The 25,916-nt window shown below is 55.8% G+C and overlaps 1 protein-coding gene across 1 annotated transcript; it reads left to right on the top strand.

Annotated features, from left to right (window-relative positions):
• Positions 1-438: 438 nt before the first annotated feature.
• On the top strand, positions 439-15,143 carry TRIM8 (tripartite motif containing 8). The gene is made up of 6 exons (XM_052660688.1): positions 439-2,004; positions 11,102-11,197; positions 11,530-11,763; positions 12,749-12,780; positions 12,914-13,029; positions 13,568-15,143. Exons 1-6 carry the CDS (start codon positions 1,435-1,437, stop codon positions 14,173-14,175), a joined length of 1,656 nt encoding a protein of 551 aa, XP_052516648.1. The 5' UTR covers positions 439-1,434; the 3' UTR covers positions 14,176-15,143.
• Positions 15,144-25,916: the final 10,773 nt, after the last annotated feature.

The following is a 25,916-nucleotide window of genomic DNA, read 5'->3' on the forward strand; positions in this document are numbered from 1 at the left end:
CTAATCTTTTTTTATTTTTTGGAAAGAACCAGGGTGGGTGGAGCAGAGGTGGAGAGAAATCAGGACTTGGCATTTTCTCCCCTGTCTTCTAATCTGAGGGAGGCCACCAGCCCTCCCCTTAAAAATCCCACCAAAAAAAAAAAAAGAGCGAGCGATAGAAAGAACGCTGCAGGACCCTCCAGCGAGCGCGCTCGGACCCCCGGCCGCCACTGCGGCGGCTGCCGGGAGCTCAAGATGGCTGGACGCTGAGGGAGGCAGCCCGGCCCGGCTGTCTCGGCCCGGCTCCGCCGCCGCGGGCTGGCTCCGACCGCATCCCCGAAGACCGGAGCAGAGGCCGAGAAGAAAAGAAAGTGGGGGGGAGGGGGGCCGGGGTGACGAAGGGGGAGGGCCGGGCCGGGGCGGGGGGGGAGGGGAAGGCCGGGAGCCGAGCCTCCTGTTCATTAGCAGTTGAGAAAAATTCCTTTCTAGTTTGATCAATCCTTGTTTTCCTCGGCAGAGCCGGGGCGCCCGCCCAGCGCGGAGACGGAGAGCGGGGTCTCTCCGCGGCGGGGGCGCCGGGCGCCAGGCCTCGGGGGAGCGCAGAAGTAGAGACGAGGGGGTCAGGCCGGAGCTCCGCCGGGGCTTCTCCTCCCTCCCTTTCTGGTTGGCTTTTTTTTTTTCCACTTCTCTCCCTCCCCCTTCCGTTTCTATTTGTGAAGGGAGGAGGAAGGCAGAGGCGGGCTGCTGTCTCTGGCCGGGGACTGGAATTTCATCTGAATGACTGCCCCTGCGCTCACGCAGCGCCCCGGAGTCGGCCCGCCTGCGCCCCGCAGCCCGCACCCGCAGCCCGCGGGCCAGCCGGTGGGCGCCCGCGCCGCGGCCCGGGGACAGGCTCGCCTCGCCCGCCCGGTCCGGATCTAGCAGTCCTTGGCCGGGCCGCACTCGCTTCCCCGGCCTCTCAGACCCCGGACGAGGTGAGGGAGGCGCGGCGCCGGCGAGCCAGGAGAGAGCCACCATTGCCGCCGCCGTCTCTGGAGGAAGTGTGCGGCTCCCGGGCTCTGTCCGCCTTGGGGCGCGCCCCAATGTCAGCCGCGGGCCGGAGTGCGGGCCGCCGGCCGCCGCAGCCCTAGCCGCGCCGACCGGGAGGCCGCCTCTTATATGGAATTTGGACCCCGGCGCTCCCCTCCAGGGCTGGTGCCCCGGCCGCGGCCCTGGCGCAGTCCGCCGCCTCCCGCTAGGCGCTCGGGAGGAGGAGGAGGAGGAGACGCAGCCGGCTGCGCGCGCTGCGTGAGGACCGAGGCTCACTCCTCTTGGGGGGCGGGCGCGCGGAAGGCGCTGGTGAACTGAGCGACTGTCGGGACCGCTCGGGGCTCGGTGGCCCTCCCGCGGCACCGGACGGACCCCCCAGGTCGGGGAGTTGGGGAGACCTGCCCGGGGCCCCTGCCCGCCGCCGCCATGGCGGAGAATTGGAAGAACTGCTTTGAGGAGGAGCTCATCTGCCCGATCTGCCTGCACGTCTTCGTGGAGCCGGTGCAGCTGCCGTGCAAACACAACTTCTGTCGGGGCTGCATCGGTGAGGCGTGGGCCAAAGACAGCGGCCTGGTGCGCTGCCCGGAGTGCAACCAGGCCTACAACCAGAAGCCGGGCCTGGAGAAGAACCTGAAGCTCACCAACATCGTGGAGAAGTTCAACGCCCTGCACGTGGAGAAGCCTCCGGCGGCGCTGCACTGCGTGTTCTGCCGCCGCGGCCCCCCGCTGCCCGCGCAGAAGGTCTGCCTGCGCTGCGAGGCGCCCTGCTGCCAGTCCCACGTGCAGACGCACCTGCAGCAGCCCTCCACCGCCCGCGGGCACCTCCTGGTGGAGGCGGACGACGTGCGGGCCTGGAGCTGCCCGCAGCACAACGCCTACCGCCTTTACCACTGCGAAGCCGAGCAGGTGGCCGTGTGCCAGTACTGCTGCTACTACAGCGGAGCGCATCAGGGCCACTCGGTGTGCGACGTGGAGATCCGGAGGAATGAGATCCGGGCAAGTACCCTACACACACACACACACTCACACACTCCCCTCCTTCCCGGCGGCCTGGGACCACCCTTCCGGACAGGCTGACTCTTGTGACATCAGCCCAGAGGCCCCTTTCCAAACTCCTACTCTGTAAGTTTGGAGGCAGGGTCCTGGGAAGAAGGGTCCCCAATCGCTACTTGATATATTCCCGCACCTGTGCTCATAGGGTCCATCTTGTGAGTCACTTATAGAAATGAGGTGTGGGGCTGTCAGGGCTGGAGTTTGGCTGTTGCTTTTCTGATTTGCGCGCAGCTCCCTGGCCCGGCAGTTGTTTCCGTAGGCCCTAGGGGAAGTCACTAAAGGCAGTGACCCAGGTCCTGCTTCTCCAGCTGCTGTTTATGTAATGAGTGTCCTGGTGCCGCTGCTGTGGCTGACATGATCCATGATGCTGGCATACCAATGAGGAAGTAAACAAAAGCAGCCATGTTAGTTTCAAGCCCTATTGGAAACACACTGGGGGGGTGGAGGGGGAGCTTCCGGAGGGAGAACAGAGCCCCTGGCCAAGGCCTGGGCAGCCAACGGCATCACCAGGACAGCATCTCGGCTATTGGGATTATTCCCTGTAACCCCCTCTCCATGTGTGAGAATCGCTGCCCACGGTGTGCCTGTGTGTGTTGCACGCGTCCTCATGAACACACCTTAAAGTATGTCTTCATCACCCTGAACCCTTTTCTCCCAGCCCAGCCCTCTATCACAGCCCTCCCACATTTGGGGAGGGGAAGTGGAAGACGGAAAAAGAATCCTGTGGGTTTAAGGTTGAGCCGCCTTGCAATCTGGTTTCAGGCAGCTGGCTCCCCTGGGCTGCCGGCTGGGTGATTATGGAACCGCATCCCCTCCCATTGTATACACCCTGCAGCAGCGGCCAATGTCAAAACCGCCTTCCCCCTCAGGCCTCTGGGCCTGGCCTGGCTGTGGAGCTGGACTGAAGCAATACTTCCGTCCCCTTCAGTGGAGGGGGGCTCCTCCTAGGTTCCTCCCTGGTCCCCTGGCTTTCAGGGTTGAGTCATACCAGAAGGAAGGGGTTGGCCTGAGACTGTCTGAGCCATCTCAGAAGCCCCAGCTTGGGGCCTGGGTGTGATATCATGGGGGTGAGACTGGGAGTGTTGCTGGGTGGGGACCCCTGGAGGCTAGTCGAGGCCAGTGGGAGCTTGGGTATGAGGAAGCTCTGAACAGGGCACAGTTGGAGATGGGGGCTGTTTCCTGTGAGGGGGACCAGTCAGAATGAGTCACTGTTTAGCAATTAACAAACATACACATACAACTAACAAAAGGCAGGAGGGCTGCCACAGGCTGAGGGCAGGGATAACAAATAAAATTTGCTGTACAATTAGTTTCCAATTGGATGGGCTGGCTCTGGGGTTTTGTGCCAGGGCAGGGCCTCTCGATTCTTAAAGGAAGTGTGTGTGTGTGACGGGGGAGGATGGAGAGAAGAGCCACCCCCTCACATCAGGACTGGAAAAGGCAGAGGCCTAGGGGAGGATATGAGCCCCTAGTGTACTCCACCCGCGCCCCACCCCATCCCCCCCCCGCCCCAGGGCAGGCAGAGCCCAAACTGTCCCTGGTATTGAGAAGCTGTTAATAAAGATAGAAGGGCTGGGAAGGAGGCTGGGAAAAGTGCAGAGAAAGAAAAGCTGCCCAGTTCTCTGTCCTGGGTTTGACAGTGGAAAATGAAAGGAGGGGAAAGGTGGAGATGTGGCTGAAAGGCAGAGAAAGGGACAACAACCAGGGTGATGAGTGAGCGTGCAGAGTGTGCACCCACGGCTTATGCCCTTAGTTGTGTCAGAGTGCTCAGGTGTCTTTCATTTCAGTGAGGGAGAAAACACCGTCGTGCCTGATTTGGTAGTAGGAGGGTGTCTATAGATGTGGGTCCGTGTTCTCGAGTGTCTTTGAGACTGTCTGCTTTGCCCTCAAAGGTACCTGGCACACGTACACAGTGTACCCTGGAGTTCCCACCAGCAGATCCTTGAACGCATGGAAGGAGCTGAACTTTGTTAGCAGCTCCATGTGCGTGTGCGTCTGTGTGTGTGTGTTCGTTCCCCTTCCTGCTGTGGGCAGGCGCAGAAGGAGTGGGTTGCATCACAGCCAGATGTGCAGTTCTGTGTGCTCAGCATCTGTGCCCCGCAGCCCGAGTCTCATCCCTTCCCAGGCTCCCTTACCCCAGGTCCTCCAGATCCTCTCTGGTGTCGGGGCACTGGAGTTGGAAACCCTGCAGTGGTCTCAGCTCCATGCCACTGCCACTCGGTGGGAGTTGGACTTACTGAACAGGAGGGCCTCACCCTCATGGGAGGGGGTGAGCCGCAGAGAATCTGAATGGAAGGACCCATTGCGCTCCATCCTCACTAGGCCAGCCAGGGGGAGGGGCCTTTTCCTGGGCCTCTTTTCCCTTGTGGGAGGGAGGCTGTCTTAAAGGGCCCCTGCTGGTGCCATGGATGAAGGCAACAGAATTCTCCCAGATACAGGAGCAGACGCATGGAAACCTGGATCACACCTTAAGATACAAACAGCTCTGCTTCTTGTGCTTCCTCTTCCGTTGTCCCAGAGAAGGGGTAGGGGCTGCTGAAATGCCCTATTGGCTAGAAACAGGAAACCCTGATCAATCTTCCCCGGTGGTCCTCTGCCCCATAGTCAAAGCACCCACCTGTGCAGGGACCCAGAGCTGGGAGCCAAGCAGGGCTTCCACCTAGCAGGGGGTCTCAAAGGCAGGCCTTTGAAATCCTTGCCCCACTCTGCCCTTGTGAAGCCAGTGTGCAGACCATGTTGCCCTAAAACCTGGTTGCCCACTGGGTAGACCCTAGAGACCATGCTCCCGAGACACCCTTAGACCCCCATATGTTATTCTTTGGGGCTATGGAAGGCTGAGGACCCAAGATTGGGGCATCCAGGTGGTCAAACCCTCTTCAGACCCCAGGTTTAGGGATTCATGTGAGCAACTTGGGACTGGTTTGAGCTGAGAGCACCTTTATCTTAGAACCTTCCTCAACATAGAAAGAAGACCCAAGATAAGGCCTAGATGTGTCTGTAAATGGTTACGCAGGGTGTGTGTGTGTGTGTGTTCAGGTCATAGTTGTGCCTCTGTGTCATTCCTAGTACCCCAGACTGAGGTTGAAAATGTTCCCAGGACTCTGTACCCTGACTTCTCAAAGGTTTAGAGTTAAGAGGTTTTTCTCTGGGGACAGGGTCCCACTTCTTGGGCCAGTTTGGGGTTCGCAGCTGCTCCCATTGCTGCTGGCCAGAGGGGTTGCCCTGGGACCCTGGAGGGGACCCTGGGTCTCTGCCTCATGTGTCTGTCACCAGGCAGGCTCTGGGAGAGAGGGCTGCCCTGGCCCAGCTAGAGCCCGGCTGTGGCTGCAGCCTGCCTCAGGCAGTATCAACCCCACTGCTCCCTGCCCCCCTCGACCGACCGTAATCCTCAGGTCTTAGGTGGGATGGGAGCTAGGATGGGGAGGCTATGTGAGTGTGTGTGTGAGGTGTGAGGGTCAGGTACCTGCTCCTTTACCATCCTGAAGGATCAGGAAGAGGGGCAGGGCTTGGCCTTCCTCCCTGGGCCCCAGGCAGAGAGGAAGAAACCTGAGGCGGAGGCCCAGCACCCCCAGCTCCACCCCAGGATCCTGCTGATACAGCTGGGCACCTGTCATGCAGGCCCTGTTGATTTCTCTGCCTCCCCCAGCTCTGAGTGCCTGTGCATCCATCTCCACAGATATGCGTGTGTAACTGGTGTGTCTGGGTGTGCATCTCATGCGGAACTACTGTTTTGTATCACGTGTATATCTCCGAGAAGGTGCAGTGTGAATGACTGACTTAATTACAGAGTTGTCTTGTGTCTGACTGTGGGGCCGGGGAGATCCATGTGTGTGTTGTTGGCAGGGGCGGGGGGTGCCCTGCTTGCTGTGTACCTGTGAGTGGAAGTTGAGTGTGCACACATGTCTATCAGTGATGGCACTAGTGTGTGTGTGACTGCCTGCCTGATGGTGGTTGGTTGGTAGGTATGAGTCTTGTATAACTTTCTCACCTGGTGGGGATGTTGGAGTGGGGAGAGGAGGGGAGGGGACGCACCTTTGGGTGAGCTTGTTGCCCAAGGTGGGTGTTGGAGGTGGAAGCCCAGATGGATCCTGCCATGCTGTGTTGGGGGTAGTCAGGGTGGTTGTAGGAAAAGGGGAGACTGGCTGGGGCCCCAGCCCTGGCCTGAGCAGGCAGGCCTGGCTGGCCGTATCCCTGGCTCTGGGAAAGCCTTCCTTCCCGGCTGGCCTGGCATTCAAACTCAGACAAAGGGGGGCTTTCTCTCTCGCCTCTTTGTTCTGCTGCCCCAGAGCGCTGCTCTCTGCATGGCAAAAGCTAATTCCACTTTGCAGCTGGGAAACCCTCTCTGGGTCTGCCGGGGCTTGCCTCCGAGGTGCCGCCTTTCTCCTTGCCCTGGCTCCTGCCCTGTAGCCACTTCACTCTGGGTCTGTGGTTGTCTGCAGCCTAGGGGTTCACACAGTAGCCCCAGGCAGGGACTGAGGCCCGGGAAGGGATGACCAGGGCAGGCGGAAGCTGCTCTGAGGCCAGGTGGGAGTGCTGTAGCCCAAGGAGAGGGGAGGCTAACTAATATACTCTTGGGACTAGGGCTGATGCGGGAGAGTAGGGGGCGGCTTTGGCAGCTGGGGAGGAGGTTAGGAAGGGGTCACTGCACAGGGGCTGCCTCCAGAGCGGGAGCTGGCATGGGGGTCATGTGAGCAGGAAAAGGTGCTCTGTCCGCCCAGCACCCTTTTCTCACCTCCAGCCCTGGCCCCCTCTAAAAAACCCGGGGCCTGCCCCTGGCCTGGCTCCTGGGGCCCTGTTCCCTCCTGACTGCTTTTCTTCAAGGTTGACTTGAGGACTTTATTATTATCATTTATTAACTTATATACAGCCTAGAGTCTCTATGGCCTTACCTGTCTGCCCAGTCCAGTCTGGCACCAGAAATGCCAGCTGGGCCTGGCCAGTCAGTCTCCATAAGGCTGGGAAGCTTTCCCAGGGCAGGAATGTGAGGGGCTCATGATGGATCCCTCTCCAAGCTGGGGTTGGGTATCAGAGAGAGCAGCTCAAGGCAGAGTCTAGAACATTAGGCGACAGGTATGAGGCTCTTGGAAGTGTGGGAATAGTGAGCCCCCAAGTCTTCCGGATGTTTTTGGCTTCACAGGCCCAGGAGCAGACTGTGGAAGGTCTTAAGTGCTCAGGGAAGGAACAGGGGTGGGAGTGGGGCTGGGCCTCACAGTGCCCCTTCCTCTGCAGGAGGTGTGGTCTCTTGAGTGCTGCTAGTCTAGACCATGGTTCTCTCCATTCTGCTTCTGCACCCTGAGGCGTGCCACGGTCCAGGTGACCCGCTTCGGGCTGGGAGCAGTTTATGGAGTGTGTGTCCCACTGCCTCCTGCACTAAGAGGCAGTCAAGCTGGGAAATCTCTCACCTGTGGGTTTTTCCCAAGTAGGTAACGGAGCCTCAACTCCCAGTAATTTCCGGGAGGTTGAGATGGAAAGGAGGCTGCTGGTAGAGGAAGGGGTCCTTACTTCCTCTGCTCCCCATCTTCTAGCTTCTTAGCAACCTGATTCAGTCACTTGGGGGGATCGAGGGGCAGCAAGCGGATCACTCCTAACCCCAATTTTCCATTGTCTGAGACAGCAGTATTCCCCCCAGCCTGCTGTTCCGCCAGGTGTTGACTGTGGCAGGAGTAAGATCACCTAGCCCCGAGGGAGAGTGATTCCTGCAAGGGGGAGCTGGACAAGGTAGGCCCCCTTCCCAGGCCAAGGGTGGCTCCTACCCCCTGACAGTTTGCTTCCTGTTCCTGGCCTCTCCCTGCCCCCTGTCGTGGAGACAGAAGGCTGATGGCCTCTGAGCTGGGCTTGGGCTGATGAAACCCAGCCACCTGCTAGGGAATGTGCCCACCTGCTAGGGAATGGGCTGGGCTCTGTCCCAGAGGGCTCGGGGCAGGCAGGAATTAGGACTTGGATCCGGAAGTCAAGGGAGGACAACCTCAGGGTCCTAGGGTGACAGTGCTGCCAGGAGTGGATGTGGGAAAAGCCCAGAAGAAGGAAGGGGCTGAGTTCCACCCCCTGGGACAAGACCTAAAGTGCCTCCCTGGGCTGTACCCTGAGGGGGTTTCAGAGGGGTGGGGTGGGGGCCTCCTGCTGGTCTGCAGGATGGGAGTGAACAGGCCCACTCCATGGCTCCGAGGGAAAGGGGGCTGGGATCCCATCTGGGGCTGCCTCTCTCCTGCCCCTCATCTGGGACTCAGCCCCAGGTACACCCCTACTCTGATACTGAGGGGTTTGGTGGTGCACAGATGTGTCGGGGTGGGTGAAGCCTGGGCTCTCAGATGTCCTGGACACTGGGAAGGCCTGGAGCCTCAGGTGCATCTGGATTGGGGGACTGTCCTCCCAAGTGTGGGGACAAGGCAGCCACCAGGCAGGATTTTGTTGCAGGGAGGTACAAAGGTCTAAAGTCCTTTGGTATTCTGGCCACCTCACCTTCATGCAGGCCTCCCTCTGTTGTCTGGGGCCTTCAGGAGGCCCTGCCTTCACCGTGCAGGGGTGTGTGTGTGAGACAGTGTGCCTGAGGCGGTCTCAGGGCCCAGGGAGCGGTGTGTGCTTGTGTGTGCCTGTGCAGTTGGATACACGTAGTTGGGCTGTACTCTGGGGGCTGCCCGCCCTCTTCACGTGACTGGGGGCAGTTTCACAGACAGGGAGGAAGGATGTGTGACTACCTCCATTCCTGCTCGCAGCCAGCTGTGTTTCTAGACAGGCTCTGACTCCCAGGCTGGCAGCAGATCCCTGTGCATGTGGGGCTGGGGTGAGGGGCCTGCTGGAAGGATGAGGTGCTGGAGTGGGGGCAGGGCTGTGTCCGTGGGTCGTGTCATGAGGTGCTGTCCTGGGTCACTGAAAGGTCAAGTTGTTGGGAAGCGGGGGTGCAGTGTGTCCCAGACTTTCCCAGCTCAGAATCTGAATGCCTCCTCCTGGCCCCGGAGATTTGGTTTTCTGTTTGCAGGGTCGCTACCAACACAAAACAGGGTCGCTGAACTCTCTTGCTGGCCTTGGTTTCCCCATATGTAAAAGGGGTTGGGGGTAAAAGGGAGGGATTGCTGCCAGCTTGTCTTGAGGAAGCCACCTGAAAGTAAATGGGAGTGAGGGTCACGGGGTCAAACTTGAGGGGCACTTTGAGGTGTACACAGAGGAAGAAAAAGAACCACTTCTTGTGGAGTGGACACTTACTGTGAGCTAGGGTCTGTTTCTGTTTTGCAAATCTTGTTTTGTGCGCGAAACTCATGGGTTTATTCAGCAAACAACATTATGCATCTGTAGGGTACTGGGGTCCTTGGGTCTCAACTGGGAAGGGAAGTAGAAAAATACAGCAGCAAAGCCCTGTTTTCAAGAAGCCTTGAGTTTTGTTTGGAGATCAGAGTGCAGTTTGTCAAACAGATTCTAGAATACCGTTGTCCTATAGCTCTTCCTGTGACATGGCCACGATTTGTGTCTGTAGTGTCCAGTATAGTAACCACTAGCTACATGGAGCTGTCGAGCACTTGAACTGAGGGTGGTACACATGAAAAACTGGTGCTTAGTGTATTTGACTTTTAATTAACTTAAAGTGAAAGAGCCACGATGTGACTAGTGGCTACCACATTGGACACCACAGCTATAGGAGGAGAGCAATGTGACAGCCCCACCACACAGCCAGGACAGGGAGGGACCTTCAGAGCCTCTGAGCAGGGCCCATGGAGAGGAGCGGAGCCTTAAGTTGGGCCTTGAAGGATAGACAGGGGATGGGAGAAGGCACCATGGGCTACAGAAAGGCATCAGCAGGCTGCTGCTGCTGCTGCTAAGTCGCCTCAGTCGTGTCCGACTCTGTGCAACCCCATAGACGGCAGCCTACCAGGCTCCCCCGTCCCTGGGATTCACCAGGCAAGAACACTGGAGTGGGTTGCCATTTCCTTCTCCAATGCATGAAACTGGAAAGTGAAAAGTGAAAGTGAAAGCGCTCAGTCGTGTCCGACTCTGTGCAACCCCATAGACGGCAGCCCACCAGGCTCCCCTGTCCAAGGGATTTTCCAGGCAAGAGTACTGGATTGGGGTGCCATTGCCTTCTCCAGAGCTCAAATGTGTAATGTCAGGGAAAAGATAGCAGCCCACCTGACCGGGAAAAGCAGGTCGTAAGAGCCTACAGTGTTTGGAAGGAGGGGTCATTGAGGGTTCTTGGGCAGGAAAGAGACCTTGTTTCAAGAGGTGTGTCTGGTAAGGGAGGAAAACAAGGTGGTTGGAACAGCCAGGATGAGCAGCACTAGGAGGAAAGGGGTTGTGGAGTCAGATTAAGGCCTGAGAAGAGCAGTATGGTCCAGAACCTTCCAGCAAACTGGCCTCAAGTCTTCGGAGAGCCAGAGTCTCCTCTCCCTCCAGGTCCAACTAGCAAGGACTTCAGAGGCCCAGCTCTCAGTGTCAGGAGCAAGCCAGGGGTCAGGTGGCTGGCTTGATGTCCCGCAAGTGTAAGGCAAGCATAAGATAAGATCTCTGGGTTGGGCCAGAGGACTTGTGAGACCCAGGAAGGCTCTGCCCCATTCCTAAGATGGTGCTCCCCAGAGAGAGGCCCCATGACTTGGATAAGAACAGACTCTACTGCCTGGTCATTTAGGTTTGTATTCCAGCTCTGACATTTACTAGCTGTGTGACTTTGGAAGAACTACTTAACCTTTCTGGTTTCCTCTTGTCTGAAATGTGGATAATAATAGTACTTATCTCATAGCATTACTGGAATGATTAGATAATTCTATACAGGAAGAGTGCTTAGAACCGAGGCTGGCCTGACCCTGCCCTCAGAAAGCTCGTGGTTTAGATATGTGTGGGAAGCTAGTCCCTGTTCTCTGTTCCTGGGGACAGGCTGGCCAGGCAGTTGTCTCCAGGGCCCTGGGATTTCATGGGGGCCAGAAGGGATTTTAGATCCCCAAAATTTAGATCATCTGGGTCAAAGGATCAATAGGATGAGTTTGTTCTGTACAGGGAAGGATGGTGTTCACCCATCTTAGCCCCTCTGATGCCCATCCCCCTCCTGTCTCTGCAGAAGATGCTGATGAAGCAGCAGGACCGACTGGAGGAGCGAGAGCAGGATATTGAGGACCAGCTGTACAAACTTGAGTCAGACAAACGCCTGGTGGAGGTAGCCAAGCCCACGCCCATGGTATAGGGCGGGGATGGCTTGGGTGCAAGGCCTGGGGCTAGTTCCTTGCTGTGGCTCGGACCTGTTGCATGGTCAGCTCTATATGCCAGAATCCCTTGCTCAGTCATTCAATGACCTGTTAGTGGATGAGCTCCCGACTGGTGCCAGGGTTGCTGTACTACCAGTTCAGGATTCCAAGTCCGACCTTGCCCGCGGGAAGCCCTAGGCAGCCTGGGGGTTCGGGGTCCCAGACTCCCCTATCCAGGATGGGAGTCGGGCGAGAGTGGCAGCCAGAGGCACCCCCATACTCACCGGTCCCCCCACCCTTGCAGGAGAAGGTGAGCCAGCTGAAGGAAGAGGTGCGACTGCAGTACGAGAAGCTGCACCAGCTGCTAGACGAGGACCTGCGGCAGACAGTGGAGGTCCTGGACAAGGCCCAGGCCAAATTCTGCAGCGAGAACGCAGCGCAGGCGCTGCATCTCGGGGAGCGCATGCAGGAGGCCAAGAAGCTCCTGGGCTCCCTACAGCTACTCTTCGACAAGACAGAGGATGTCAGCTTCATGAAGGTGGGCTGGGCCCAGGGTTGGCTGGCGGGACCCAGGGGGACATTTCTAAGTTGGAGTCCGTGTGCTGTGCTCCCCAGCTGGCTCCCCCACCACAGGGGTTTGCAGCCAGCCTGCATAGATTCAGAACCTCCCCACCACCCCCGTTCTTTCTAGCTTTACGACCTTGGCAAGTCATATACGTTCCCTAGGCCTCAGCTTTCTCACTTATAAAATAGGGTTGATAATGTTGTTTTTGTTCAGTCACTCAGTCCTATCTGACTCTTTGTGACCCCGTGGACTGCAGAGGCCAGGCTTCCCTGTCCTTCACCATCTCCCAGAGCTTGCTCAAACTCATGTCTGTTGAATCGGTGATGCCATCCAACCATCTCGTCCTCTGTCATCCCTGTCTCCTCCTGCCTCAGTCTTTCCCAGCATCAGGGTCTTTTCCATACAGATCTATTATCTGTTATCCCTAATTCCATTTTTAAAAATCTCTGAAAACCAAAAGAGAAAAGTTCAGGCAGCTCATTTAACAGCAAACATTTGACCTGAACTAATGTTGGCAATTTATGGTATTTATTGATCTTACTTGGTACAAATGTTGAAATGTTGCTGCAGAAACATCGATGTGTTAGATTATGGTGTCCTCCATAATCACATATTATGATACAGGCATCACATGTCCCTTCTAAAATCCAAAAAATTCCATAATCCGGAACACATCCTGCCTCAAAGATTCTGGATAAAATATTGAGTGCCTGCAGAACCTTGCTCTTGGTAGTTGTTTAGATAAGATGCTGGATGTCTGGAAAGTACTCATAGTGTTGTCTGTCACACAGCAAGAGCTCAGTTTTCTGAAAACAGAGGCACCTCACCCTCTGCCCCTGCAACACTCTGGCCAGCCTCAAAAGTGTCAGCCCTGCGTGGGGAGGGAGAGAATGGGGCAGCTTCCATCTTCCCCTCTCTCATGCTGCCTTTCCCACTGACACCCTTTTCTCTCCCCCAGAACACCAAGTCTGTGAAAATCCTAATGGACAGGTGAGCAGATGGCCACTGGCCCTCAGGGGAACACACGTGGGGGAGGGCAGGAAGGGGCAGGCCCACGGGGGGAGGTAGGGCAGGCTTATGCGTGATACCTCCTCACAGCAGACGCCCCGTCCACTGCCCCCAGGACCCAGACCTGCACAGGCAGCAGCCTCTCTCCCCCTAAGATTGGCCACCTGAACTCCAAGCTCTTCCTGAACGAGGTGGCCAAGAAGGAGAAACAGCTGCGGAAGATGCTAGAAGGTGAGAGTGAGATCCTCAATCACAGGAAGAGAAACCTTTGCATGTATGCTCACTTGCTTCAGTTGTGTCTGATACTTTGCAACCCCATGGACTGTAGCTGGCCAGGCTCCTCTGTCCATAAGATTCTCCAGGCAAGGCTACTGGAGTGGGTTGCCATGCCATCCTCCAGGGGATCTTCCCAACCTGGGGATCGAGCCTGTGTCTCCTGCATTGCAGGAGGATTCTTTACCCACTGAGCCACCTGGGAAGGCTGAGGGAACCATCTGCGCAAGGGTAAATGCCAGAGCCTTCCCTCTGAGCGGTAGCCTGGCCTGTCATAAGCCCTGCCTCATATCCTGGCTCTGCCACTTCTAGCTGTGGGACCTGGGGCAGGCCATAGTACTTTCCTGAGCCTTGGCTTCTTCAGCTGTAAAATGGGAATGGAGTAGCCAGCATCAAGACAATACTGTGCTTGGCCCCATAGAAAAGTTCCCCGGGGAGAGGAGGCTGGGGTGGCCTGGGATGGGGTTTTAGCGACTTTTGCCCAAACTTTCCACAGGCCCCTTCAGCACACCGGTGCCCTTCCTGCAGAGCGTCCCCCTGTACCCCTGTGGCGTGAGCAGCTCTGGGGCGGAAAAGCGCAAGCACTCGACGGCCTTCCCTGAGGCCAGTTTCCTAGAGACGTCGTCGGGCCCCGTGGGCGGCCAGTATGGGGCAGCGGGCACAGCCAGCGGCGAGGGCCAGTCAGGGCAGCCCCTGGGGCCCTGCAGCTCCACGCAGCACTTGGTGGCCCTGCCGGGCGGCGCCCAACCAGTGCACTCGAGTCCGGTGTTCCCCCCATCGCAGTATCCCAACGGCTCTGCCGCCCAGCAGCCCATGCTCCCCCAGTATGGCGGCCGCAAGATTCTCGTCTGTTCTGTGGACAACTGTTACTGTTCTTCCGTGGCCAACCACGGCGGCCACCAGCCCTACCCCCGCTCCGGCCACTTCCCCTGGACAGTGCCCTCGCAGGAGTACTCACACCCGCTCCCGCCCACCCCCTCCGTCCCCCAGTCCCTTCCCGGCCTGGCAGTCAGAGACTGGCTCGATGCCTCCCAGCAGCCTGGCCACCAAGATTTCTACAGGGTGTATGGGCAGCCGTCCACCAAACACTACGTGACGAGCTAACGCCGCGCGGGCAGTGAGCTGGGGAATCTGCCCCCCCAGCCCCCAGTGGCTCGGGGATGATGCATCCAGAGACCTGCCCTTCTACCTTCCTGTCCTCCCTCCCTCTCTCCTCCATTCCCCTAAGTCTTTTCCTTTTGGATTTTGTTTTGTTTAGGGCTTGTTTTGATTTTTTTTTTTTTTAAATGAATCTCCTGGACGCGGAGGTGACAGTGGGAGCTGGCCTGGGCCGGGGCCGCAGGTGGCCCCAGAGTTGGGAAAGCGTCTACCTCAAGGCGCTGAGCTCTCTCTCTCTCTCTGTCTCACCTTTTCCCCTTCCCTCCTTCCCCTTCCCACCCCATGGCTGGAAGGAGCCTCAGCTTCCTTTACAGCCTTGAGGGGAGGGGCAGTTTCCAACTCTCCTCACCCAGCCCTGGGAGGAGGGCCCAGGTGCCCACTGGCCTGCTTCTCCTGTTGGTTTTCTTTTGGGCAGTTTGATCACTGACTGAATAAGGAATGACCTGTAGATTGTGGGGCTTTTTTTTTTGTTTTTTAAACCAAGAATGATTTTTCCTGCTTCCTTCTCACCATCCTCCCAGACGGAGTTCAAAGGCCACTTCTCAAGCAGCTTTCGGCACCTTCAGCCTCAGAATGGAATCTTAAAGACAGGAACCCCATGTCCAGGAAAGGGGAAAAGGAACTTTGCCAATGATAGTGACCACAGCAAAAGCAAATAATAATAATATTAATAATAATAAAGAGAAATAAAAGAAATAATAAAATAAGAAACCATAGCACAGCCCTTGTCGAGGTCAGCGGGAGAGGAGGGGCTGCCCGGAATTGGGTCCTTGCCTGGGTTTTGACACAGCAACTTCCTGTAGCGAGCACTTTGTATGAATCGTGGACTTCCTGTTCTCAAGGCGCAGGTATTTATTCTGTAATCTGTCTAGAGCACACACCGAAATCCAACCGTCTAATAAACATAATGGCGCAGTCCCACTCCCTGCCTCGCCTCTTACCCCTAACTCCCCCAGGCCTGGGGTCTTCAGGCATTGGTGTGAGGAGGGGCCCCCTCTAGGGATGGAAGCCCTGGCCTTGATTCTCTTCTGGGTTTAGTCTGTTCCAGGCCTGTGGATGTCGGTTCATCAGCCACTAACTATATCTACTCTCGGCCTTGGGTTCATTTGACAAATATTTGCTGAGGGCCTCCTAGGCCCAGCCTCCCTGCTGCATGGGCCCCGGCATCTCTTTGAGTTTCTGCCAACATGCTCTTAGCAAGGACAGACAAAGGAAAAAATACCTTTCTATGAGTCTTGCAAAGTTTACCTCCTTCACTCCACAAATATTTATTAAGTACATGCTAAGCGCCAGGCACTGTGTAGGGCCAAGGGCACAGAGCTACAGCAGTCTCTATCTTGGAATTTAGTCTAATGGGGCCTCAGCCTCCACTGATGTGATCAGGGTGGGGGGCACTTGGCTCCATTCTTCCTTTGGTGGCTTAAGCTCTGGCCCCTGCCCCTTCCTCCAGTGAGCATGGAAGAAGAGAAGGCAGGAAAATCTTGAACGCTGGGAAGCATGGAGGTTGGGTGGCAAGGTGAAAAAGACATCCTACCCTCATCCCCTTTGGCAGAGCTTCTCAAAGTCCAGTGTGTCAGGAGCTTGTTAAAAGGAGCTGATTGCTGGCGCCCTACATGGACTTGGTGGGAATCACTGAGGGCAACCCGCTTTTGTGTGTTTTGGTTTTTTTTTTTTGCCAAGGCATGCTTGATCTTAGTTCCCTGACCAGGAATCAGACCAAGCAGGGATTGAACTCTGCCCTCGGCAGTGGAAGCGCAGAGTCCTAACCAGACCATCGGGATTCCCAAGAATCGAATTTTTAACTTCCTGGTAATTCTGCCACATCCTGGGGTTTGAGAAGTGCTGCCATGAGGGACTCGCCAGGGACCTGCTTGTCAGACCTGTGGGTAGGGTGGAAGGATGGGCAGGGCACACCAAACCCTCTTGGGGAAGGAGCCAGGTGAGGGTGGGTGGGGGCTAATTTTTTTTAATCTATTTTTAATTGAAGGATAATTGCTTTACAATATTGGGGGCTGATCTTTTAAAAGATCTCTGGTTTGTTGCCTGACACTTTTCATAGATCTGCTTATGTGTAAAGTAGAAGGGGCAACCTTTCCTGGGTGCCTAGTTCTCTTTCCTCTTGTCTGGGTGGAATCAGGGCCTGAATGCCTCCCACCCCAGAAAGGCTAGAGCAAGACAAGGAGCTATGGGTAAGTCCTTCACCAGGGGTCCAAACTTTACCAACAGCTAGTCGCCCTTCTCAGGAAAAGGATGCAAGTTGGAGGGCATCGTCAGTCCCTGTCCCCCGGCCAGTAGGGCTGGCCAGTCCAAGGTCTTGGTCTTGCTAAGTTCCTCCATCCTCCTATCCTATGGGGTAGAAAATGACTCAGTCTTGCAGTGAGTGGACCTTGATCACCGCTCCCCCTTTCCCACTTTGGCGAGGAGCCAGAGCCAGGAGTTCGGGATGACAACAGCTGGCCTGCCCCCTTCTCTTCTGCACCTGTTTGGGACTATTGAGAGGCAGATGGCTGGAGCACAGTACTCCTCCAACCCAGGGTGGAAGGATGCCTGGGGGCAGGTGCTGCTGGACAGATAGACATTTAACTCTACTCACATCTGCTCCCGTCTCACTGTCGCTTTCTGTCGCTTTCTCCGGTTGTCAGGAACCCTGGGACATTTTCTGTGCCAGGAGTTGGGAGCCAAGGCGGAAAGCTGCCCAATTTCTTTCCCACTTGGCCTAGTTTTGGTTTAGTGGATGGAAGAGGTTCTTTCTCCATGTACATCAATGAGAGTGGGATATGGAGGAGAGACTCTGGTGGGAGTGGGAGGGTCTTGAACCCCACCAGGCCCCACCTCTGAAAGCCCACCACAGCAAACAGACACCCAGGCACACAGGCTGTAGGCAGCCAAGCAGCTAACTGTGTGTAGTATGGCCAGGGGTGCCTGGGCAGCCAGGGAAGCCTGGAGAGGCTAACCCCATCCAGCTGTCCCCAGCTACCCAGCTGTCCCTGGCTTTGTTGGAGCAGCTGTCACCCACCTCCCAAAAGTGTTAGAGGAGGGGCAGAGGAGGCCTGGAGAGCTGGAGCTGCCCCAGGAACAGGGGCCGGCGGGAGGAGGTGTGGGAGGCCTTTCTCACCCTGCACACTCGAGACACCCCCACCCCCGCACCCACAGGCACGCCCTGTGCCTCCCTCCGCGAAGCGCTGTCTCAGAGATACCGGCTCTGCCCCCCAGGCAGTGTCTTCCCGCCCTCCCCAGGGAGGCCATCGCTCCGCCCCTTTCCGGGCAGCGCAGGGCAGGGCAGGGTGTCAGGAGCGGAACGCTTCTCCCCCACCCCACTGATGGCTCCTGTGGGCCAGATGTGCGGAGCCCGCAGGGAGGCGACCGCCGGGGGGTTTCCTCCGCCCGCCACCCCCGCGGGCCCGGGCCCTTTCATGTCGCTGCCCTCCCCGGTCCCAGCCCCGGAGCTGAGCAGCTGCGCCCCGCTCTCCGCCCCCAGCCTCTCTCCCAGCTGTCTCTGGGGTGGGGCCGGGCAGCTGGGGAACAGCTGCAAGGCGTGGGGTGGGGGTGGGTGGGGGGGGGGTCGAGTGCCCTCCCGCAACAGCCGGAAACAGTCTCCTTGCCCAGGCCGGGTGCAGGGGGAGGGTGAGGCTTGGGGGATTCTCGGCCCTTGCGCCTCAAACTACCCCCCCACCCCGCCCCCGCCCGTCCCCAAGCGCATCTGGCCCGGCCTGCTGAGAGCGGGGCAGACCCCAGATCAAAGCCCCCTCCGGGCTTCAAAGGGCACCCTGGGGGCGGGAGAGGCGGGTGGAGCATTGGGGGAACACCCTGAATGGGGAGGCCGAGGCTGCTGAGTCAGCGCACCAGGGCCCTCTCTGGAGGCTGAGACCCTGAGTTCTAACCTCCTTTCTGGGTTCTTCTAGGCCCTGTTCACATACACCCACTCCACCATGCCCTTTCCTCAGAGTCCTTCATCTGCTCCCATATGAGGGTGGGGGAGAACCGGAGAACACTTTCAGGATCAGACCTGGCCCCCTGGGGGATTTCCTACCCCATCCCATCTCTGCCTTCTGTAGACTGGGTGTGTGGTGCTGGGAGGTCTACGAGATGCCCTTTCCCAGCCTAGTGCTCTAGGCCTACAAGCAAAGGGTGCTGTGGGGTAAAGGGAGGAAGAAAAACAATTCCTGGATATCCCTGGACAGACCCACCACACTTTACCCCTCTTCTATAGCGAGATTCTCCCTGTAGGCTTTTGGAAAACTCTTCCTTGGAGGGGCTTTAGCAACAGTGGCCTCTAGAACCTAGGATCTTGGTACTGGTTCAAGAACTCTCTGAATCCAGTTTTTTTTTCAGTTAAAGAGGCAAGGAAGGAAATAGAGGACACTCTTCAGTTGCCCCCTCTCTTTACTCTGCCAAAGTGCTGAGGCAAGAACCTGGGATTTGGGGCTAAGATTCTAGAAACTTCGTTGGAGGCTGCAAGGAATGGGAAACGATTAGGAGGCAGAGGCAGCTGGGGCTGGGGACTTCTGGTGAGAGGTGAGAGGCCCCCATGAAGGGGCCCGGCCTTCAGGATACAAGATTCTTCCTCCAGCATCTGTCTTCCTCCCACACTCTGCCCCATCCAGCTGCACTCCAGAGTCTTTCTTCCCTTCCAGCACAGGATGTATTCACTCTCTGCTTGAATTCCTCCGGTGACAGAGAACTCACAATCTCGAGACACCCCTTGCATTATGAAAGCTCTTACAAAGAACAAACAAATCTGTGGGTAGAGCTTTGGCCCCTACCACATTCTCCAGTGTGTGAGAATCATATCCTCTGAGTGAGGGAGGCCTTTACAAGCCCAGGGCTTCTTCCCTAAAATTCCCTGTCCCTGGCATTTATGATGCCAGGACTTGCCAATGGACTTCTGCACTGGGAGGCTGGATGTTTCCTCCACAGGCGACCAGTTTTCCATAATTGCTATGTGGTTAATTCCTCTCAACTGCAGCAAACTGGGTTATTTATGACGTCTCCTTGCACTTAGATCTTCAATAATTGGGTCTTTTTTGAGAGAGAACCCATCTGCTCAATGCCATACGTTATTTCTCATGGTTTACATAGAGGCAAGAAGAGGGTGATGTGTGGGGTAGGGTGCAGCGTAGTTTGCAACAGCCTGTAGAATGTGGTCTAGAGGTGGTATAGGCAACATCTCAGAATTGCAGATAAGAAGTAAAATGAGGGAGCAGTTTTCCAAGAACCATGCCGTAAGGGCAGTGTAGACTTCTAGCCCACTTGAAAAAAAATGGCAGTGAGTCACTTGACATATGGGTGTCCTGGCTGCCTGGCTGTGAGTTGGATATTGTCCTCAGACACTCTCCATGTGTGTGCCTGCTGCAGGGCACTGAGCAAATGGGCAGCTCATGACCTAATGCATAGGGACTCTCCCTCCACACCAAATGCCATCCCTACCAGCTACAGCTCCCTGAGCTCCACCCATCAGGTCATAGGCTTAGAGTCAGTCCTCTAGCAGCCCATGTGGTTCTGTGCCCCAGTGCTGTTCTCTCTGCCTGGATTGCCTGTCCAGCCTCAGAGTCTCATCTTCTCTGTGCATTCCTCCCCCCCTCTCTAGAGGGGGTATGAAGAATAATGAAAGATGTGCGTGAGATGTCAAGATGGGGCTGGTGTAGGCTGCTTTCTAGCATTGATAGTTATCACGATGTTCAAGTTCCTTTGGGCCAACGACACTCCCATGTGCTTAGCACTCTCACTTGGTATTCTAACTCTTTGTGATTTATGTGTCAGGTTAGAGGCTGCATAGCTTATGTGTCCGAGTAGCCTGTGTGTCCCTGGAGGACGTGAAATATTAGTCATCTTTGACTTTTCAGAGCCCAAGAAACAGTGCCTGTTTCATTCATTCACTCACTCATTTATTCAACTAATAATTATTGCTGTCCTTCTAATATTGGCCTCTGTTCCAGTGCTGGGGATACACTGGTGAATGGAATACACAAACTCCACTCTCTTGAAGCTAATAACTTAGTGAGAAAGAGCTGACAATCAAGAAGTCAGTAAAGGGACTTCCCTGGTGGTCCAGTGGCTAAGACTCTATGCTCCCAGTGCAGGGGTCTGGCTTCAATCCCTGGTTGGGGAACTGGATCCTGCATGCTGCAACTAAGTGTTCACATGCCACAACTAAAGATCCAGTGTGCCTCAACTAAGACCCGGAGCAGCCAAATGAATACATAAATAAATATTTTTTAAAAAGAAATCAACAACTGTGAGTTGGTGATAAGTACCAAGAAGGGAAGAAAAGCAGGGACGGGGCTTGTCAGTAGGAGTAAGGAGGTATGGCAATTCTTATATATGTAGGTGACTGGGGAAGGCTTTGCTGAGAAGGTGACATTGAGTGGAGATCTTAAGAATGTGAGGAGGCCAGATCTGGGGATATCTGGAGCAAGAGAGTCCCAGGTGGAGGGAACAGCCACAAAGGCTAAAAGCAGAAGATGCTTGTTTCAGAAAGAGCAAGAAGTGGCTGGAAAGGTGGGTGAGAGGCAGAGCAGGGAGTGATGAGGTCAGAAAGGCATGAGTGAATGGGGGCGGTGGGGGGAGGGGAGGAGGGAGCCAGGACATGAAGCGCTGTAGGTGCTCTGCCTCCACTCAAAAGATATCTGCTGAATGAATGAATGATGGATGAATGAATGAACACAGAATGCCTAGGCTGTTGGGGCTCTGAATGTTTCCCAAGGGAGCCCTGTGCGCTAGAGGCTGTCAGGCCTTCGTCCTGGGGAGGTGGGACTTGAATCATGCCCTAAAGGAGGGGTGAGCAAAACACACAAGAGAGGACAGACATCCCCGAGAGGAGGTCTCTACGAACACAGGTGGGGAGATGAATCCCTGTCAGGGGGCAGCAAGGATTGCTCATCCAGAGCTCAGGGTGTGTGTGAGACCCCGTGATTGACAGGTCGATAAAAAAAGATTTGAGGTCAGACCAGAGGGGACTTGAGCGATAGGATAAAGCTTGACCTTGCAGGTCCCAGAGCAGCGGGGCCTCCACAGGCATCTGAACAGAGGAAGTGAATGTTAGAACAATGGCTCTTCTGAGCACTAGGGTGAGCGGCCAAGCAGTGGGGACAAAGGGACCAACTAGGAGGCAGTGGGAGGTCCAAAGGAGCAAGGAGGTTGGGGGGGGGGGGGGCGGTCAGGGTGCAGGTTGCCCCAGCCTGAGGAGCAGGAAGGACTGTGGCTGGACCTCTGGGTCCCGTTGCTCAGGCTGAGAGATCGAAGCCGGGGTCAGGCCCTGCTCCTTCCCTGCCAGCCAGTCACAGGCCCCAGAGTCAGCAGAAAACCCCGGCCCTGGGGAGGAGGCGGGGGCGCAGAGCCAGAAGCTGCTGAGGGAGCACTGGCAGCAAGATGCCATTGTACGTCCGCAATCAAGATGCTTCAGAGGAAATCAAAAGCACCAACTGGGGAAATGATGTGTGCATGCTCTCGCCTTCTTTCTCTCTCGAGCACACACACAAACTTCTGCCTCCAAAATGGGTCAAGTGAAGGCTGTGGGCGTGGGCTGGGGAGGGAGGGCTGGCAGGAGAGGAGGCCCAGGGCCCCGAGCAGCCTGGGCGCTCGTGCCCACTCACCCTCCTGGCATCGGGGTTGGCAGCAGCTGCGGGGTGGGGTGGGACGTGAGGATAAATATACACCTCCCCATGCATATGGATAATGCACACAGCTGCCCTGCGCTCATTAGGACCAACTGTTTCAGGAGCGGTGGCAGGCGGGCGGGAGGGGGTGATGCGCCCATTCACAGGCTGGGGGTAGGGGGGCTGCCTGCAGCTGTGCAGACACCTCCCCCCTGCCTGGATCAGCATCCCAGCCCCTGAATTGCCCCGTCCGCCCTCTTTTCCTTCCTCTCAACCTGCTGCTCTCCAGATCTGAGGGTCTCGGAGTGGGAAGGGGGCCTGGGGAGTAAGTCAGGAGGAAATCTAGGCTGCACCCCCACCAGAGCTGGGGGAGTTGAGGGGATGGTTGGATTGTATGGTATCCTCTGGCCACAGGATGGGCTGCTGCTTGCAAACCCAAACTCCTTATCTATTTCTCTCCCAATGCCATCTGTAGATTCCAGGCAGGAAAACTGCTTCGACCCTGTAATCCGGAGGCTCCGGGGAAGCCTCAGTCATATTCAAAAGCCCAGACCAGGCTTGCTCTGTGGCCCCAGACAGAATCAGAGGGGCTTGGAAGTGATGGTGCAATGGCACAGGCTTCTGCCTGCTCGGCAGCAAGGGAGGCTGGTGGGCTCCAGTTCACCAGAGCAGGTTGTCCAGGAGAGACTGGGGACTGGGTTGGCGATGTGAGTGTTGAGAGCCTGGTCCAGGGAGAGGTCTGGCTGATGTAATAAGTATGACTGGCCCCGGCTGAGGGGCCCTCAGCCAGTGCTAAGACTTGCACCCTGGTGGGGTCAGAGGGGGCATCCTTTCCCATATGGGTGTGCAGAGGCCGCGTGCCAGCCTTGTCCAGTCTTAGGAACTTGCATTCCCATTCTGTTAACAAGGGGCAGGCAGTGTCTGTGTGTGACTCTTCAGTCGGGCCTTTCTCTTGCCCTCCAGTGATCTAAGTGGGCTCCACTTTGCTGCAGCCCGTCTGTACCCCTTTGGGGCCAGGGCACTGGGTAGGGGCTGCAGAGCCCTGGGGGAGAATTGAGGCCCAAAGGGTCACAGCCTCCCCAGCCTTTCTCCTTTGTTGCCAGGGCGCGGCCTGGCCACCGCCTGCCCCCTCTGCTGGTGGCCTTCAGAGCAGCGGCTACCTCTGGGCTCTGTGAAGTTTCCTGTGGATCTTTAAGAGGTGGGTGGCAAAGTGAGAGAAAGAGAGGTAGGCCTCGGCCTGGTTTCCTGGAGCCCCGCTCCCCACTGTTCTCAGCTCTTGTGTTTAGTCAAGAAGGCGCCCTGGAGAAAAATGGTCTTTCTATTTAAAGGGAACCCCAGCTAAACCATTTCCTAGCTGTGTGATTCTAGGCCAGTGACTTAAGCTCCGAGAGCCTTGGTTTCCTCAACTGGAAGAGAAGGGTAGGAATGGTTACCCTGTGGGGCTACAGAAGGATCCAATCAGTGAATGACTAACAGGAGGAGTCGTTTGCTGATCTAAATGGTACTTCTGCCCTCAACCCTTGCAGCTCTCAGCTTCAGGTATCCACCTGAGTTCTCCTGCAAACCTTGCCCCTCCTTGACTCAGCTTGCTCTCTGCCTTTCTGTCATTAATATTTCATTTCTTTACTGAAGGCTTTTTGTCCCTGGGACACTGCTATTCATGCTGGGAAAAGAAACCTCTCCCTGCTCCTTCGTGCAGGAGTCCTCAGCTCCTTTTCTGAGTTCAGAAGCCAAAAGGGGAAAAGGTTTCATGAGACGGGCTTGGGCCCCAGCAGTCAAACAAGCCTAGGTGAAAATCATGACCCTGCCCCATTCTCCTGGTGTGATCTTGAGCAAGTGAATCCAATTCTGTGAGCCCTGTCCTCAAACTGAGTGATAACACCTACAGTTATTAACGTTGTTGCAAGGATTAAATGAATGATAATGGCCAGGTGCCTGGTACAAGTGGATGCCCTGGTCTGACCCTGCAGGGGCCTGTATCACCACATGCTCATGTCTGTCTGGTTCTGGATACACACGCACACACAGACACACACACACGCACACACGGACATGACACAGGACACAGCGCTGGACCAGCAGATTCACTGCAGGGAACAGGAGCTCTCTTCCCCTCCTCCCTGCCCGGCTCCCATGCTGCAGCTTCTCCGTGTTCTGCAGTGTTGGAAAAGGAAATTACTGAACAGATTGCAATTAAGGGGGAGGTGGGGGGAGAGAGAGACAGAGGCCCTGAAATGCAGCTTGACTGAGCGCTAAACTGTGTTTTTGCCCAGAGCCAATCAGGAGCCGCTGACAAGAGCCTGTTCCCACTTACAAATCTAATTGGCAGGAGGTGGGGCTGGGGTGGCCCAGGGAGCCCCCTGGAGAGAGGAGGGGGCTGCCAGCACCTCTGGGAAGGCTTCTGGCCCTAGCAACACGTGGGGGGCCGTGTGGGAGGGCAGAGGTTCTTGGAGGCCTGGGAAAGCCTAGACTCCAGAATTTTTGCCTGTTATTATAATAGCTACCAATGATTTAGTACCTACTCTGCACCAGACATTCATAACTTCATTTAGTTTCTTGGAGACTCAACAAGGTAGGTGATTACCTCATTTTACAGGAAGAAACTGAGGTGCCGTGTTCCTACTATGTGTTAGCTATTGCCTTCTATCTACATCTATTGCCATTATATCTCTTTTCAATCTCCCTACCACTTTTGTCCCGTTTCACAGATGAAGAGGCAGGACTCCAGGAAAGGAAGCAACTTGCCTAAGATCACAGAGCTGATTTATGGATGGGTAAGGATAGATTTTTGGGTCTGAGTCCAGGGAACACAGTTTAATTGTATCTCGTCGCTGTACTGGGCAGGGCATTCTGGGTAGAATTGTCAGATTTAGCAAAACAACAAACAAAACTGGGATGGCCAGTTAAACGTGAATTTCAGGTAAACAATGACTTTTTTTTTATGAGTATTATGTCTCAAATCGTGCATGGGATGTACTTATATTCAAAATGATTCTTTATTTGCAATTCAAGTGTAACTGAATGTCCTGCCATTTATCTGGCAACACTAGACTCTCTCTCTCTTCCTGCCTCCAGCTCCCCTCTATTCTGCCAACAGCTTGCCTTTAAAGGCCAGCCCCTGGGACCAGCCAGGCTGGTATGTCTCTAGGCTGCTGAAGTGAGGCTGCTGGAGGGGAAGACAAGCTCTTCTCCAGAGGGCAGAGCTCCGGACCGGAGCCTACTCTGCCTCCTACTGTGTGGCTTTGGGCAAGTCTACTCCCCTCTCTGAACCCCGTCTAAAAGGAAATAGTATTAGGTAATTGCCAGTATCCTTGCAGCCCCAATTTTCCTGATTTCTCCCTTTTCTCTGTCTGTGCAAAGGACGGTACAAAAACAAAAAAAACTGCTGCCGTGGGGACAGAGGACAACAACAGTTGGGACAGGGGACTGCCCCCCTTCCCTACCCACCCCAGGCCACCCTCCTGCCAGCAGCACTGATCAGAGAAGACCCCTGGTGCGGACTTGGAAGGCTGGGGGCTGAGACAATGAGCCCTTATTGTGTTATTGTCTTTGTCCTGGGGGGGCGGTGGCAGCTTACCGCTGCCTTCAGACCTGGCTTCCCGGCCCACTGGCACTGATGACTCTGTGATCTTGGGCAAATGCCTTAACCCAGGCCAGTGCCTCATTTTCCTTAGCTGTAAAGTGGGATTAACACTACTGCCCCATGACATCGATGAAGGGTCTGCTTTGTGAGAAGGGCTTAATAAAGGGTTATGTTTATTGGTGGTGGTGGCGTTCATGTCACACCCTCCTGCAGAAAGCATCTTGAGAGATGCTGACCTCTGAAAGGACGAGCTCACTGCAGCCCTCTCCCCTCTCTAGCAAAGGACAGGATGCTTTCCAGGCTGCCTTCATTTCAGCTAAATTTTATTTGTCGGATTTTTGACAGACGTCTAAATTATACATTGAATTTTCCACATGACCAAATACCACGTCCCTTCCTTTGATTATCATTTTCAAAAGATACTAAAAAAAAAAAAACAACTTTTCGATGGAGCAGACTGAACCCTGAAACCACATGGAGTGCAGAGCTAAAAATAAAAGGAAGTAAGA

This window comes from Budorcas taxicolor, chromosome 23 (assembly GCF_023091745.1).
Source record: "Budorcas taxicolor isolate Tak-1 chromosome 23, Takin1.1, whole genome shotgun sequence".
NCBI lineage: Eukaryota > Metazoa > Chordata > Mammalia > Artiodactyla > Bovidae > Budorcas > Budorcas taxicolor.

What these genes read in the sequence shown, in the direction of transcription:
- TRIM8 (XM_052660688.1), top strand. Translation starts at nt 1,435, where the DNA reads ATGGCGGAGAATTGGAAGAACTGCTTTGAGGAGGAGCTCATCTGCCCG. An exon ending in AGGATGTCAGCTTCATGAAG is followed by an intron (nt 11,764 to 12,748) that starts GTGGGCTGGGCC and finishes TCTCTCCCCCAG; the next exon opens with AACACCAAGTCTGTGAAAAT. An exon ending in GCTGCGGAAGATGCTAGAAG is followed by an intron (nt 13,030 to 13,567) that starts GTGAGAGTGAGA and finishes AACTTTCCACAG; the next exon opens with GCCCCTTCAGCACACCGGTG.